Source organism: Lactuca saligna, chromosome 8 (assembly GCF_052625555.1).
Source record: "Lactuca saligna cultivar CGN05327 chromosome 8, ASM5262555v1, whole genome shotgun sequence".
In the NCBI taxonomy this organism is placed as follows: domain Eukaryota; kingdom Viridiplantae; phylum Streptophyta; class Magnoliopsida; order Asterales; family Asteraceae; genus Lactuca; species Lactuca saligna.
In genome coordinates, this window is record NC_136424.1 from 73962020 (window position 1) to 73979742 (window position 17723).

Below are 17723 nucleotides of genomic sequence, written 5' to 3' on the forward strand. Positions count from 1 at the left end.
TTAATCCATCTACGATTTTATGGGTTATTTTTATAATTTGAGTTTTTTTTGGTTATTTTCTACAAATAATTAATAGAAACGGTTAAATTTATAATTTTCTCTATAGATATTTCCAATAATGATAGACTACTTAAAAGTCTTATATTCCAGATGTTACATATGCCCTTCGAAAAAATCCATGCTAAAATTTTTAGACAAACACTTATGCCATGTTAGAGATGCCCTTAGAAAAAGTCCATTCTAAAAATTTTAGACAAACATTTATGCCAAATAGACACCAAACAAATCACAATAAGACATTTTTACCGGTTGTGTCGACTATAGGTGGACCAAAATGGGGGAAAAATCAAAAAATATGTTTATAGATAAAAAAAACGATGAAAAACAGTTAGTGAAAGAAGTCACACATTGTTCTATCAAGTCACAATAATCCTTATGATGAATAACATCCAACCATAAAACAGCCTATAATATAATAACACAATCAACATCTATAAAATTAACCATGACATAGAAGACTTAAACTGTAATACAACATCTTAATTATCAGATTGTATCATATCAAAGATATGATATTATATAAATGATTAGTGAATATTGACTCTTGCCATAGGATGCTCGAGTATTATTACACCTCCAGAAAAGCTTGGCGTGCAAGTGCTTCAAAATCACTTCCTTTTTCTTCTAAAAAGTTACATGACCATCAAAAGGTCCCCTTTAAGGACGACATGTTTAAAAAGGGCTAATACGCACACCTTTTTAACTAAACTATTATATGTATAGTTTAAATAAAAATATTATCATTCATACGATTAAATTATTATGGTAATGGTAATTGGGTAATCTCAATCCAACTTACGTGCACTTCCATAAGTAAAACTGACATTAATTTGTTTGCTTAAAAATTTGTAACTCATAAAATCTTTTGTTTAAAATTTAGATTATTAGCTTAATATTTTTTTAATATTTACAACGATATTTAATCCAATTAACTTTAACTTCTATTCTAATAAATGAATGTTTTTTTTTTCCACATGTCATACTTTTATTCAATTTGACAAATATAATTTTATGATTATTTTGAATTAATTTTTTTTTCTACATGTCATTTTATGAGTTTTTTTTTATTTTAATAAATTCCACATAATACTTTAATGTAATAATTACAATAAATGTAATAATAAATAAATATCAGTTTCGTTAATAAACTTACCTTCTTATTTGCAAATTTTCAAATTAAAGATCATTAGTGTATTTTGTTTATTTATTTAAATTTAAAAGATAAAAAAATCAATTTTAATAATCCAAAGTTCTTAAATATTTAAACATTTAAATTTAATTTTTTTTAATTAAGTCATGTAATATATGGGTCGTACACTTAGTTTCTTAATAAATAAAAATAATTTTGCCACTTATCACTCTATTATACATTATGTCACATGTCATTTTGTGTTAAATTTAGATTAAATTATATCCATATGATATTTTGTGGTTTTTTTTTTCTATTTTATTAAATTTCATATAATACTTAAATATAATAATAAATGTATATTAGTTTATTAATATAATTTTCCTTAATATTTCTAAATTTCTAAATTGAATCCGATTATTTTAGTTGTTTATTTATTTAAATTATTAGTTTAAACTCAAAAGATAAATAAGCACTTCAACTTTAATAATTTAATATTTTTCTTTTTTTTCCATATAAATTTTTTAAATTTTCTAAATCGTTAAATTTTTATATTTGTTTATTTCTTTAAATAAACTCATGTAATACATAAATTTAAAAAATAATATATTTATAAATTTAAAAGGTTCCTTTTCTTGACTCGCTATTCAATTTATTTGGTTATCTAATTAACCCTCTTTAGTTATTATTTTATTCATATTATTCTATAAATAACAACGTTAAGTCATGAGTCATTTTCTATTTCAATGATGGTCTAACTCTAACATCATCAAATTCCTACCACTGTAAGCTTTTGTAATATATAGGAGCTAGACCTCATAATGGATAGAGGTGGACAATCATGCAAATTCAGCAAAAGCTAATTCCTCTAAATTCTTCTTTCAAATCACAAATACTCCTATTTCAAATCACAGATATTCCTATGATTTGTGGAGTATTAATTAAGCTAACCATTATAAAAAAAATCTTATTAATAAAAACAATTTTTCTTCTTTTGGTTTTCTGAAAGATAATTATGTTTTTGGAACTTCACATTATCATAAAAATCTTATTAACAAAAATAATTTTTCTTCTTTTTGTTTTTTGAAAGCTAATCATGGTTACAACTTCACATTTGGAGTAATAAGATTATTTATCCTTTTGTAAAGTTCTTTTTACTATAACAATTTATATACATGAAAGAATATGAAATGACCATAGGAAGAAAGACTACAGGGGGATTGTGACAACGAAAGTGATTGTAAGACTATGGGGGAATATAGCGTTCACATGAGTTGAAATATACCCCTAGGACAGGGCCCATAATTATGTGATGTGTATAGTATTTTGGAGAATTCACTAAGTTTTGTGTTTACAGTTGTGAATTAAATGTTTTTCATGTATTTATCATATCGTGAAAATGTGAAGACGTGATTGTACACATAGATCATAAATTTTATGATTTGAGATTTCACGTTGCTTTTCTTTATAGCTTTGATTATGGATTTTGGTTTATTGAACAAATGGTCTTACATTGATTACTATTCTATGAACATGAGTGTTTATGTTAATTTTAAAAATGAAAATTTTGATTTGGAAAATGGGATGCGACAATGTTAGTCTCTAGATATATACATTATGGAATATGTTGTTTAAATGGGGTATATCTCAAATTCTAAGGAAGATATATGTATTCAAATCCATATGGATTATCCCAATGAATCCTTATCCAAATCAAATATGTATTCATCACCTATAAATATGAAGGGGAAGACGTCAAGCATGGGAGATTCCACACTATTTCCGTCCTGAAGAAGAATGTATTCGAGCTCATCGACGTCAAGGAATCTGCTACAAGTCACTCATGTTCAGTCGCAAGAAGGGGTAGAGCTTTGTGATTGTATCGTTCCAGCTAAAGAACGAACATATTGGAAGATAACAAACCCTGGGAGGCGATTATGGAATTGTCAAAACAGTATGATAGGTCCTTATTCTCCTGATTTTGATAAGTTAGTATTTTATGGTTTGATGTGTTGTTTCTTTCTGTAAAGACGATAATGGTCTATTTGTATTTTGTTTCATCTGTTAAAAACCCTAATTTTATTTGCTTCTTGACGATCACTGCGAATAAAACCCATTTCGTTGGTACATTAAAGGTAGTTGATTTGTGATTGTGAATCAAACCCTAATTTTATTGGCTTTTTATAGACTAGGTTGAGGAAATGTAGCTTCTTTGAATGGAAAGATGAAGAACAGGCAGACGGGTGCTACAAAAACCTGCTATATTCTCTGAAGCAGAAACTGGATGCCAAAGAGGAACCGTCTGAGATGAACAATATGAGGAGAAGGATTGTTGAAGTGGAGTTTCTGCTGTCACAGGAACAGTATCAGGTGGTAAAGAGTGAGAAAGAAGTTCATGACGAAAGGAAGGCAATAAGCAGGTACAGGATGATAGTTGCCCTATTGTTTGCTTGCTTGGCCCTATGTGTTTTGAAGTTAGGGGTGATTGTAGTTAGTTAGGTTGGTTAGTGTAAGCTTTTGTTTTTTGGGATCCCTTGTATTTTTTGTAAAGGCAGACTAGAAAGTCAGTAATGAATGACATTTTATATGTATTGAAGCTACTTTTAGTTATAAGTTGGGGTTATCAACCTTGATGTGTTGATGTTGTAAGGTGGTAAGTCCCTAATGAAAGGGCATATGATAAGTAATGTAAAAAAACTATTCAATGTCCCAATTGTAGGGCATTTTGTATAATCAGATGTTGATGTTAATCAAACATATGCATGGTATGTATTCCCAACAAATATATTTAATTAGATTAGTTGTTGTGCATGTTTTAAATTTGGGAACAAATGAGGAAGTGGTCCATGTGGAAGTACATTATGTGTATGGGGACCATTTTTAGTTACTAGTCAGTGGGTGTTTTAATAATGAAAAAATGGGACCTGTGAAGCCATTATAAAACCATATCCGGGACCATATAAAACATTCCCATGCATGCACATTATTCCAATTTTTTCCATGCATAAATTATCAAAGCTAAATGTCATGATTTTACTTAAAAAAGGCAACATACTTTCATACTTCATGTCATACATAAATAAATGGCCAACATACCCTTTTCTATCATACATAAATAAATGACCAAAATACCCTTTTCTATCATACATACTTAAATGACCAAAATACCATTTTCTTTCATACATACTTAAATGACCAAAATACCCTTTTCTTTCATTCATACTTAAATGACCAAAATACCCATTTCTTTCATACATACTTAAATGACCAAAATACCCTTTTCTTTCATACATACTTAAATGACCAAAATATCCATTGCTGACCAAACTTCAAATTACCTTCATCCTATTACATAAGCTTTAAATATAAATTATCATCATCCTATTACATAAACTTTAAATCTAAATTACCATCATCCTATTACATAAACTTTAAATCCAAATTATCATCATTCTATTACATAAACTTTAAATCCAAATTACAATAAACACTAATCAATTACAAGAGCCTTTCCCTTCAAATTTCTTGGATCATCAACACCACCAATTGTTTTGCCTAATTTCAGCTTCAATATTCTCTCTGACTTTCTTCTCCTTATCCTAACCAAAATCTCTGAAATTGGCCTAACCCTTACCTGCTGAACCTGGATAATAGGAGCAACCTCCTGAACATTAACATTATCAACTTGGGCATTAGGATTAACCTCATCAACCTCCTGAACATTAACATTATTAACTTGGATAACAGGATCAACCTCCTCAGCCTCCTCATCTTGAACAACTTCCACAACCACATCAACTTCCTCACCCACAACACCCTCATCACCTTTATAACTTCTAGGTGGAATAAATTGCATAGAATAACTAAAATCCCCTGCACTACTGGATTCAACATCAGTAGGAGTAACTTGCATATCATTTTGAGTAGTATCCATCTCAATTGGAGTCATTTCAATCTTTTCATGTTGTTGTGGTTCACTTGTACTACCCTATATGGCATGGTATAATTATGTTAGTAACAAATCATATGTAAATAAATTTAAATTTTAAATGGTTTTACCTGTCCTACATTTTGCTTCACACGAACTTTTTGTTTCTTCTATTTCTTCGCATTTAACTTTTGGGGCCTTCTCTGTGGACAAGTAGCCTTATTGTGACCTATCTCCTTGCAAATACTACATCTGATTTTCTTTCCAGCCTTAGAAGCCCTGTGTGTTCCTGTATTCTCTGTAGTGGATTTCTTCCTCTTAGTAGCCGGCCTACCATGCATCCTTCTACTAATAGGAGGCAACGGTGGAGTATAGTTTGTCTCTAGCGACATTTCACTGCTATTCATGGGAGCAATTATGTAATTGTATGCCTTCCTAAATGTGGTTGTGCTAAACATGTTGTCTATATAGGCTTCTACATCCCTATTAAGAAAGGATATGCTAGCTACAGAATGAGCACATCCATATCCATTCAATTGCCACAACCTACATGAACATGTTTTCCTTTCTAAGTCCACCTCATATGCATATGTTGCTCCCCTTACCTCAAACTGGTTTAATCCACTTGGTAGTACCTGATAATGCCTTTGAGCTATTTTAAGCAAAATCACCTTATCCCTTATCTCTGGACAAATATGATTTCCCCATTGTTATCCCTTTAATTTCTTGTTGTAGATTTTGTCCATCATGTATAATCTTAACTCCTCTAACATGATTATTACAGGCTTCTTCTTGGCATCTACTATTACAATATTAAAAACTTTCTGAGAACCCATTTTCAACTGCATCACAACACCTTCCAGTTTGAAAGAAGCTATTGACCATGTTTTAGGATCTTTCTCCATGAGATATTGATGAGCATCTGGGTTCAATGTCTCAATTTCTTTCATCACAACTTTAAAATCATGCTCAGTTGTGGCTTTAGATGCTCTCCAAAACAAGGTATGATATATGGCACCAGTGAATCTCTTCTTCAAATTCTATAAAATATGTCTAGCACACTGCATGTGCTCTACATATGGCAGCAACTCTTTAACAGCCTCTACCAAACCCTATAGTGGTACAAAGGTTTAATTCAGATAGTGTAAAACAAATATAAATGCATTACTATGTAAAATACTAACCTTATGTTGGTCTGACATTAAACTGAAACCATTGCCTAAATTTAAGTTTAGATCATCAATGAGAAGCTCTAAAAACCACTTCCAATTCTGCTTGTTCTCCACATTAACCACTGCCCAAGCAATAGGATATATCTTGTCATTTGCATCACTCCCAATAGCACAAAGCAATTCCCCCTTACAAAAACCTTTACGAAAACATCCATCAAGACCAATTATCCTTCTACACCCTTCAATCCAACCTTGTTTAACTGTAACGCCCGTAGATCAGGGCTAGTAAATTTATAGACGATAAGCATCAAAAATGACTTTTTGATGGAAGATTATTTAGAAGGATTAATCTTAACTAATTTTTAGTATATGTTACAAGGATTCCGTACATATAAAGAACGACGAAATCCGAGTTATAACGAAGAAGTTATGACCTGTCAAAGTTTCGCGACAGAACCGGCACGACACGACGCGACGTAAATAGTCAAATTTACGTTAGAGCGATATTTGGCCTTAGAGATCTAAATGAAAGTCATATAATACATTAAACCAAGAGCGTGCATAAAAAGAACGTCTAAATCTAACTTCGTATGAGGAAGTTAAGATTTTTCGAAGTTTCAGCATCAGCAGTATGCAACCCGAAATTCGAATATGAGATCGAGTGATTTCTAGCCGAAACGATCTAAACGAGAATCTAAGATCTCATCGACATTAGTCCAACGGTAAAAAGAAAGATGAAAACGGAGTTCAGATGAAGGAGTTATGAATTTCTAACGGAGTTTTCCTATCCCGACCTACTAAAAATAATATAAAAATAATATAATAAAAATAAAGTCAAAACTAGCTGACGGAGTCTAACTAAAAGTTGTAGATCATGTTTTTACCTACGTGTGGATATAAATAACGTCGAAAACGGAGTTCGTATGCGAAAGTTATGAATTTCTGAAGTTCGGGGCGCAAAACCCCAAAACTGTCAGAGTTCACAACGTGAATACAGTGTTCACGACATGAACTCAGTATTTATGACTTCTGGAGCCTGCCAAACGCAAGTTGCGATGATGCACCTGATGGCTATTGAACTCACTACGTGAATCCAGATTAATGGCCCTATAAATAGAATTTAAGGGGCAGCCGAGTTTGGTTGCTCAATCTCTTCTCTCCCACTCCCGATACCCTCTCTAAGCCCTATTTTAACCCTCCCAAATCCCTAGTATGATCCCGAGACCTGAAGCAAGTCCCAAAGCCTGAAGATCCTTAGAAGAAACGAGTTTCCGAGCCGAAGCTCTGCATGCGAGAAGCCCGGTGTGTGAAGATCTTCCAGATCTACTGAATAATACTACTTTTACAAGCCATAGTGTTGTCCAAGCATCGTCTAATCAAGTGAGTGTATAGTCACTTTCATCTTACACATAGATATAAAATATTTTATAAAATATGTGTTGTGTGTGTGTGTATATATATATATATATATATATATATATATATATATTGTTGTTTATACATGTGAGTGTGTAGTTACTCTCTTCTACCGCATAGATATGAAGTATTTGATGGGTTTTGGTCATAAGACATCCTATGTGCTCATACATACCCTAAAGCTTGGATCTAGGTTTCTCTATTGTACATGCTTTGAATCCAAGACTATAAACCCTAATTCTAGCATATGGAAATCGATATTAACATATAATTAGGTTTAAGATATTACCTTGATTTTTATGTAGCAATAACAATCCTAAATCCTCCTTGAATTGACTTTGGAAGGCTTAGAGTCACAAGTGTCACTCCTCTAATGGCTTACAAACACCATAAGCAAGAGGATGAAGAGGAGAGAGGTTGGAGGCTACCAAAAACGTGTAGAAACCCTAACAAGAAGCTTAGCCATGTTTTTGAGCCTTAAGGGGTCTTTATATAGTTGGGCTATTAGGGTTATCTAACAAGGAAACCCTAATTTGGATGCTTAAGCCCTAAGCAACCCATAGACTCCCTTTAATCAAGCCCTTGGACGATTTCCTTATGGGCTTCCCCATAGAATTCGTCCAACCCTTGATACAAGGCAATCCATGGCCCAAATTGCAATTATCTTATAATTACAATTCCAGTCCCTAAAGTTTAATTAATCTCTTTTAGTCACAAAACTAATTAACAATTAATTATTGACTAATATTAATTAAACAATATGATTTCTCCTTTAATATATTATTCTCATAATATATTAATAAATCATATTTAATCCTTTCTCTCCATAATTCATCCTATCAAGTTGCTTTGGTGAAGGCAACCCAAAAGGACCATGCACCATCGGGTCAAGTACATACCAAAATAGTTATGGACTTAGACACTAATCCAACAGTCTCCCACTTGGATAAGTCTAATAACTATTCTGCGTATGACTTCAGATCCTGATCTGCAATCGTAGCTTTCCAAAGCCGCTGTTAACTCTGATCCTATCAAATACACGTGTCCTTAGATAAGGGATCATATATTCCTCCATTATAGATATCGTCTGAGATATGATTTCTAATCATTCTCTTTGTACTATATCTCGGTCTCTGATTTATGACGACTGACTAATTGAACAAATCAAATTAGCCCTAGCCCGGCTGAGCATTTACGTTTGTCATCACTAAACCATCGAGGGGCCCAAAGATATCGCTTTTGTCCTACTTTGGATAAAAGGAACGGATAAACTTTGATACAATGCTTGCTTGCACTCACTCACCGAATCACACACAACAATATGTTTTATAACACCAAGTTACTAGTGTGTTTTCATATTATCAATGTGCAACCGATTAGCAAGATACAACTCACACATCTCGGTTGCAAGAATATAAGGTGTTATCGTCTCACCAATCACTTGTGATCCAATTCATGGAGTGATCCAAATGAGCGTGGGTTTAATCCAATGCTCAAATTCATATTCATAAGCACTCATGAACGTTGCAGCAAACATTTGCTTATGTCTAATATTCTTTGAGACAATCCACATACCAATTCACGACAGTCTTCAATCATATCTACTTCCAATCATATGAACGACTGTGGCCCGTTTGAATAATTTGATTATTCTTAATAAACTCAATTATTCTGGAAGTCAAAACATGCAAATGCGAAACACAAGAATAATACTAATCCCATAGGGCCTCAAACCTTTGAGTATAAATAAAACACCTTTTATTTATCACCATATCGATTACTCATTATTTGTCATTTCGGTTAATCAACTTCTTATTTGAATTACAACACTTATCCCATACTCCTAGCATGCACACAATGTTCACCTATGGTTCTTACTTTGTGAAATAGATCACATTGAACACATTTCCAATCATTCTCATTTCACAACTTCATATCCTTTTTCATAAGTAAAAGAATATCAAATTTTCGCTACTTATAGAATATGCTAGATTCTAACATTCTATGCAATGATTCTTTCGTACTATCACTAACCAAAGTCACAAAGACTATTGCCAATGAAATTACAAAGTCTTTTATCGGAGATTGTTACAAGACAATTCCTTAGATATGATGTCTCTCACTCAAGGTACATTCCTTTGAACATCCTTTTGCATAAAAGTTTCTAATCTAGACATAGATTTTCAATATTCAATTCCCAATATGGACACGCTTCCATATTTTCCATATGACAACTCATTCTTAATAGAATCTTATCTATTCGTAATGATGTCGATATGGTCCATCCAATGTGGAAACATTTCCATAATTTCCATATGACAACTCATTCTTAATAGAATCTTTTCTATTCATAATAATGTCGATATGATCCATTTAATACCATGCTTCCAACTACTCACAAGCAACCAATCCTCGTCGAACTTTGGATTGTCATTTGATAGTTGTTTAATTATTTTAGTCAAAATCGATTCTAGTCCCGTTTCCCTCTAAATGCGCTAGGCATTTTGAAAATTTTAGAATGGTCAAACATTAAAGCATTTGCAATCGATCCTATACCCGAAGCGTATGGGACACGACGTATAATGTTTTATTTGCTATGTTCTCAAAATTCGAATTGTGAAAAGGAATGTCGTAATCATAATCTAAATTTTAAGAACATACTATGTACCTTTGACTAAATTTATTAACATTTCTCAACCTAAGCCTTTAGATTTTAAATGAAGCATAATATTCTCTCCCTTAATTATAGCAAAACAACTATTCCATTCTTACAACTTTGCAAAGAATGACTCTTGTTTTCTATAATTAATATTGCCAACTTGCAATACTTGCATTAATAATCATACAATCATAACATTTATGCTCCCACTATCATTATGATTATTATAAAACATAACACTTATGCTCCCACTAGCTTCGACATGTATTCAAAACATCTTAACTTCCAGAAAAACAATACCTATTGAATTTCTTAAGTCCATGTTTCTAATACTTAATGCTTTGATAATCTTTTATCAAGGCCTCTTAAGCTTATACACCTTTGCCTTAGATAGTTCATATGTGTGTCTAAACAATTAAGACTAATTGCCAAACCTCACAATTCAAATTATGGAAAGGGATATCGTAACCATAATCAAATTCGAAAATGCAATTTTACAATCACTATCTTCTTAAAATCTTTCTTAGTGAAAGAATTTCCTCACAATCATTTTCATGAAGGAGTAAATCTTATGACACTTAGATTTAAAGCGGTGTATTTGTTCCTATCCATGTGAATTTGTTAAAACCAGAGTTTACGACAAATTCAAACTCATATGGACCGAACTTTTTTAATCTTGATTTCTTGCCTTATGGTAGCACAGCTGCCCACCACGTCTTCCAAGTGGTTAAGCAGCTCACCTTTTCCTATCAATGTACCTTCCATTGATTAAGATGCTTTGCCTTTTATGCGTTCAAAATGAGAACTCATAGGACTCACATGCATAATTAACTCAATTGGAACAGCACAGAATCAAAATATTGTCAACACGATAGGTTGTAAACCTCAACTCGTGTGCTAGTGATGATCGATAAGGTTTATTTGATTTGTTCTTGAAACCTTTCAAGACCATTAAGACTCCCACTGACTCATTGACATATAAGATTCTCTTGTCAATAAACAATTCTTGACAAACAAATATTCAAGAGTTAGTGTAGTTTTTATCAAAACACTTCATAAATTGGTCCTAGTTGGCCTTTGTCTTATCCAAGACATCACAACTTTCCATATTTGATGAATGTTATAAACCTTCTTAATACTTTTCAGTCATTGTCACAATCTTCACTTTAAGACTTGTTATTGGAACGAAGTATGATTGACCTTTTGATTTAACCATTTCTTCAATTCTTGATTCCTGTTCTTAAACATACAATTGTACTAAGACTCACTTAGAGGATCAATTGAGATATGGTTCTTAATCATAAAGACCTATCATAAAGCATAAAAGGTACTCTCCCTTCTTCTTAGAATGGAGAAACTTTTATCTTTCTGCCTACTTGATTTTTATTCGTTTTGCTTTTGATTTAAACTTTTTCAATCAATTCAGAATTACACTTAATCTTATGAGTATAATCATATTTACTAAACCTTTAGTAAATTATGACGAATATCTTTGTTACTCTTATGGTGGACTTGATCAACACACAACTTTGTGTGCTCGATCTCCTAGTCCTTTCACTTGAGACTTTGTCAACAAATTAGTCTAATTTCCAAATATGAAATTTCTCATTCATCATACAACCAAGTTGCGTGATTCCAAATTTCTGTCCAATTGAAATTTGGGCGATGAGAAACTCTCCCTATTTGGTAAATTCTCGACATTTCCATAATTAACATAAATAAGAATCATATCCATTTGTTGTAGAAATATTCAAACACCAAGTTTCATAACGATTTCATTGCAAGGAAGTAAACAAATAAATAAGTCAAACCAAAATTTATTTTATTTATAAAAGCAGCGGAAAATATTTGTCCTTACAATGCAAAATCCATTGAAAACTATGTATTTCAAAAGGAAAATTTTTAACAACTCTATCATAACTATCTAAGCTCAAAATCTAATCTTCAAGTCCATGCGATCAAGATCCATTTCTTGTGATTAGATTCATCTTGCTCTTTCACCAAGCTTCCTTTCTTTTCAATGATCCTGCAAAACATTCAAATGCAATCTTATTACATCATGTATTAAGAATCAATGAATAGGAACTTAACGGAGTTAGATAGTGGATTTTACCTGAAGCGTAGTCATACTCTTTGACTCTCCCATCTTTGGAATTTTCAGGCTCTTGGGGCAGACTTCTATCCAACGCCCTTTCTCTTGGCAGCAAACGCAGGTCGGTTCTCCTAGAACGTCCTCGGAAGCATGGTCGGTTGACTTTCCCAACAAATACGCTCCATTGCTTTGCCAAATCATTTCTGATTCAGCAGCAATGAGCATGTAAGTTAGGTTAATGAGGTTGTCGTCATGATCTATCATATAATACTTTCTTTTGAACTCATTATATGATTCAGGAAGTGACTGCAAAACCCAATTTACAGCCAACTCATCGAGAAATGACACACCCAACATAATCAACCCATCGATGTGTGATTTCATTCCTAGAATGTGGGCACACACGGATTTACCATCTTCATGTTTCATTTCCAATGGGGCCTTAGTGATATTGAACCTTTCAATTCTTCGATCTTGTGGGTTAGGGAGAACAATTGGAGGAGGTGGAGGAAGTGAAGCATGATTTCTTGTTCCTCGATCGAATCGTGGAATACCATCTTCATGTGGAATGCTTGTTCCACAGGATTTGGGAAGACCATGGTTGTCGAACTTTGACATCTACAACACGGGAGAAAACAAATTCAAGTTAGTTGATCGATTGAGTCCTTAGTAAATCACCCAAATGAGATACTAAGGCTAGGACCCAACACAATACACTACAACCTAGAAAAGGGATGTCGTAATCTAGTTGCGGACTATTTGAAGGTAAGTGAATGACGATTCACTAATTTCCACCATGAAAAACGAAAAAGAAATTTAAGTTTTAAATCTATGAAAACTCCTAGATCCTTTGAGATTCATTGAACATTTCAATGGCATGTTTAAATCTCGATATGCCCCTCTTGTTTGTGGCTGGGATGCCGAGGATCACAAAGCGGGTGTGGATACTATGCAAACTTACATGGTGCCCTCACATGTTACAGTCACCTATTCGATGTGCCGGTAAACCACACACGCTCCACCGAACTATGACAAACATTGAGTCACCCTCTGCTACCTTTGCTTAGAACCATGTAGTGTGTCGGTAAACCACACACGCTCCACTAACGTCTTCGCAAGGGCACAAAGTGTAATTTCATGGAATTGCATCAATTCACATTGCCTAAGTAACTAAGATTGGGAATATGTAAAAACATTTAGTTACTTTTGTATTTCATTATACTTATAATGGAAGGTTTCATCCCATCCTACCCGTTCGGCTAACTACCCTCCACTAGTCAAGAGTGCGGTGAGTAAGAGTGGATACCCATTCAATCGCTATTTTATAGGCAATTTCCTTAAACACCCCTTATAGACCAACTTCGTGAATGAGGCCTACTAACAGTAATACTGACTTTTACTCATACATATATATATATATATATATATATATATATATATATATATATATATATATAATGTTAGACTTTTAATGTTATATATAGTATATGGTGTATTTTGCACTTTTAAAATACTAGGTGGTCAAATTTAACAATTATACTTTTAATTCAATTAAATTGTAAACCTAAACTTTTATGGATTTATTAAACCTCTTTTAATTATACACCTTAATTAATTAATAAAACCATAAGGGTGTGAATTGAACTTTTCAAAAAATTACTAGGGTTTTAGAATTTAATATTCCTAATTAAACTTTTAATCAACTTTTAAATTCAAAAACTTGAGGGCAAGTTTTGAAACATTTCAAAACATTAGGGTTTAGAATTGAAATATACATCACAATTAAACTGTTAATCAAAATTTAAATTCAAAAACTTGAGGGCAAGTTTTGAAACCTTTTTCAAAACATTAGGGTTATAACTATTTAAATTTCAAAACAACAAAACTTTTGGGTTCAAATTTAAACTATAAAACCTAAAGGGGAAAATATGAAACTTTTCATAACAACAAGGATCAAATAACAAATAATTTAAATTAACATTTAATCATATAATTATCCATATTTGATTTATTTAATGATTTCTTGCAAAACAATTTATCAATTTACTCAAAATAATTAATCAATTATCATATAAGGAAACAATTATCTTATTAATTGATAAATATCTTCAATTAGATCAAAATTATAGTTAAATATATCAAATAATCGGATTAATATTGATCTAACATGATAAGGTAACTATCCATAAGCAAAAACAGCAAGAAAACCCGAGATTCCCTCGTTCTGACGAGCTGACTCGTCGAGTCTGCATGGACTCGGCAAGTTCAGCTATGGACTCGGCGAGTCCAGCCTCCAAAACACCAAAAAACGAATTTTTTTGAACATGTAATGCATCAATACAATTGAAACCTAGCTAGGCTCTGATACCACTGATGGGTTTTGGTCATAAGACATCCTATGTGCTCATACAAACCCTAAAGCTTGGATCTAGGTTTCTCTATTGTACATGCTTTGAATCCAAGACTATAAACCCTAATTCTAGCATATGGAAATCGATATTAACATATAATTAGGTTTAAGATATTACCTTGATTGTTATGTAGCAATAACAATCCTAAATCCTCCTTGAATTGACTTTGGAAGGCTTAGAGTCACAAGTGTCACTCCTCTAATGGCTTACAAACACCATAAGCAAGAGGATGAAGAGGAGAGAGGTTGGAGGCTACCAAAAACGTGTAGAAACCCTAACAAGAAGCTTAGCCACGTTTTTGAGCCTTAAGGGGTCTTTATATAGTTGGGCTATTAGGGTTATCTAACAAGGAAACCCTAATTTGGATGCTTAAGCCCTAAGCAACCCATAGACTCCCTTTAATCAAGCCCTTGGACGATTTCCTTATGGGCTTCCCCATAGAATTCGTCCAACCCTTGATACAAGGCAATCCATGGCCCAAATTGCAATTATCTTATAATTACAATTCCAGTCCCTTAAGTTTAATTAATCTCTTTTAGTCACAAAACTAATTACCAATTAATTATTGACTAATATTAATTAAACAATATGATTTCTCCTTTAATATATTATTCTCATAATATATTAATAAACCATATTTAATCCTTTCTCTCCATAATTCATCCTATCAAGTTGCTTTGGTGAAGGCAACCCAAAAGGACCATGCACCATCGGGTCAAGTACATACCAAAATAGTTATGGACTTAGACACTAATCCAACAGTATTTGTTATGAAATACGTGCTATGTGTTTATATGTTGTTTGTTTACTTGAGATGGTTGTTGAATGAATGTTTTATACATATTTTTAAATGATTTAAACTATTGATGTAATTTCTATCTACAAATATGTTGGGTAGAACATAGGTAGATGAATTAGTTGGTGTGTGAGGAAAGATTAGTTTGAGGATGAGATGAAAGATGATATAGATCATGAGACGAGAGTGACAGGTGAAAAATGAGTGAAACCTTTACCCAAACGATGGCCCCCGTCATTCAGCAGAGTAGGGATGACAACCACAGACTATTCTAGACAGTCCTGTGGAACACTAGCAGGCTCGCAACTTGTAGGTGTTGTGGACTTGATGTTCACCGGTGTACTCTAAAAACCCATTGATATGTATTGCTAGAGGATGTATCGGAACCAATACTATTAATAAACGATATAAACCCCAGCGACTATGGAGTTAGCGACAGTTAAGTGAACCTTGGTGACTATGGAGTTAGCGCCTATTACATAAACCTTGATGACTATGGAGGTGACTATGGAGTTAGCGCCTGTTACATAAACCTTGGTGACTATCGAGTTAGCACCTGTTACATACACCTTGGTGACTATGGAATTAGCGTCTGTTACATAAACCTTGGTGATTATGTAGTTAGCGCCTATTACATAAACCTTGGTGACTATGGAGTTAGCGCCTGATAGTTATGGATTTAGTACCTGATAGATAAACTTTGGCAACAACTGACTTGTGCCAATTCCTTAGGTAAATCCTTAGGAATGAATGAAGGAAGGATAGTCTATTCTTAGGGTAAAACCTTAAGAAATAAAGAAGATAATGGGGATGGGTAATTAGGTTGATTGTTTGATGATTGAATATAATAAATATATTATTATGGGTTGAAAACCCTATATGCTCACCAGACTCCCAAGCCTGACCCACTCAGTTTTCTTTGCATTACAGGTAATGGCACAAGAGTTTAAGTTGGTGGACTTGATGAGAGATTTTGGGTTATAGATCAGTAGTTATAAACAACTGTTGTAAAGTCTATTTTATAATTTTTATGCTTTTGGTATCTATCGGAACATGACATCCTGAGATTTTGTTAATTAATGAAAATACATTTCAATAAAGAAATGCATTGATAAATTCTTATCTTATTTTATTTTGGGAACAAATTCCGCAACTGTTTTTTGTAAACGATTACTCTGATTTTAAAACAAAGCATAAACAAATCGGTCTTTTCTAGCCGTGAAAAATGGGGATGTCGCATTAGCTCCTTGAAAACAACAATAGAACTTGCTAAAATATTTCTTTCCATATGGACCATCCTCCATCTCTAGTTTCATAGTTGACCCAGGATTTGTCCTTAAAATCTCATGACCATATGACCATAGTTTACCATAATGTTCAACAAGGCTACCTTCAACAAGCTTTAGTGCATACTTCTTTGCTCTTCTACATTGCCCCATACTAACTTGGATACCAAACTTGGCCATTACCTTCAACCTAAGCTTCCTTACACTTATTTTCTGACTTTGTACAATCTCTTTGGTATATTGACTCCCAATCCATGCATATGTCACCAATGATCCAAACTTGAAGTTCCTAGCACAATTATGATCAACTTTTAGTGACTTGATTTTGGAAACTCTCTTCATCACTCATCCAAGAAGCCCATAATCTAAATGTGCAAGCACCCTTGCTACACCTCACCAAAAGTCTTGTCCTATAATTTTTTTTTTTCAAAACACAGTTGATACCCATTAGCTACAGCATAGTTACACAACATTGATTTTACTTGCCTTGGACCCTTAAATCTCATCCCTATAATTGATTTTTGTTTTTTCCAGTGTAATAGCTCATTAAATATGGAATGAGTTTGAATGTTAAGTTCAACTACTCTCCCATTGTCATCATCTACAATGTAGTTATCCTCTTCATCATCAACACATAACTTACTCAAGAAGGGATCATTTGATGTCCTATTCATATGCATTATATCCTCATTAATTTCAAAGGCAACCTTCTTAAGCTCATCTATGTTATCTTCATTTTCACCATCAATACAAGTCTCATGTTCATCATCATCA

General features: G+C 33.0%; 1 protein-coding gene across 1 annotated transcript; it reads right to left on the bottom strand.

Annotated features, from left to right (window-relative positions):
• Positions 1 to 5827: 5827 nt before the first annotated feature.
• LOC145009764 (uncharacterized) lies at positions 5828 to 17129 on the bottom strand. Its single transcript, XM_078968397.1, has 3 exons — positions 16958 to 17129; positions 6302 to 6486; positions 5828 to 6157 (listed from the first exon to the last, which is right to left on the bottom strand). Exons 1-3 carry the CDS (start codon positions 17127 to 17129, stop codon positions 5828 to 5830), a joined length of 687 nt encoding a protein of 228 aa, XP_078824523.1.
• Between the last annotated feature and the right edge of the window lie 594 nt (positions 17130 to 17723).

Excerpts from the sequence above, each read along its gene's own strand:
- LOC145009764 (XM_078968397.1), bottom strand. The coding sequence starts at position 17,129 with ATGGCCAAGTTTGGTATCCAAGTTAGTATGGGGCAATGTAGAAGAGCA. Across the intron at positions 6,487-16,957 it reads GAAACTAGAGATGGAGGATG|GTTTTTGTAAGGGGGAATTG; the intron begins GTCCATATGGAA and ends GTTTTCGTAAAG. Across the intron at positions 6,158-6,301 it reads TAATGTCAGACCAACATAAG|AATTTGAAGAAGAGATTCAC; the intron begins GTTAGTATTTTA and ends CATATTTTATAG.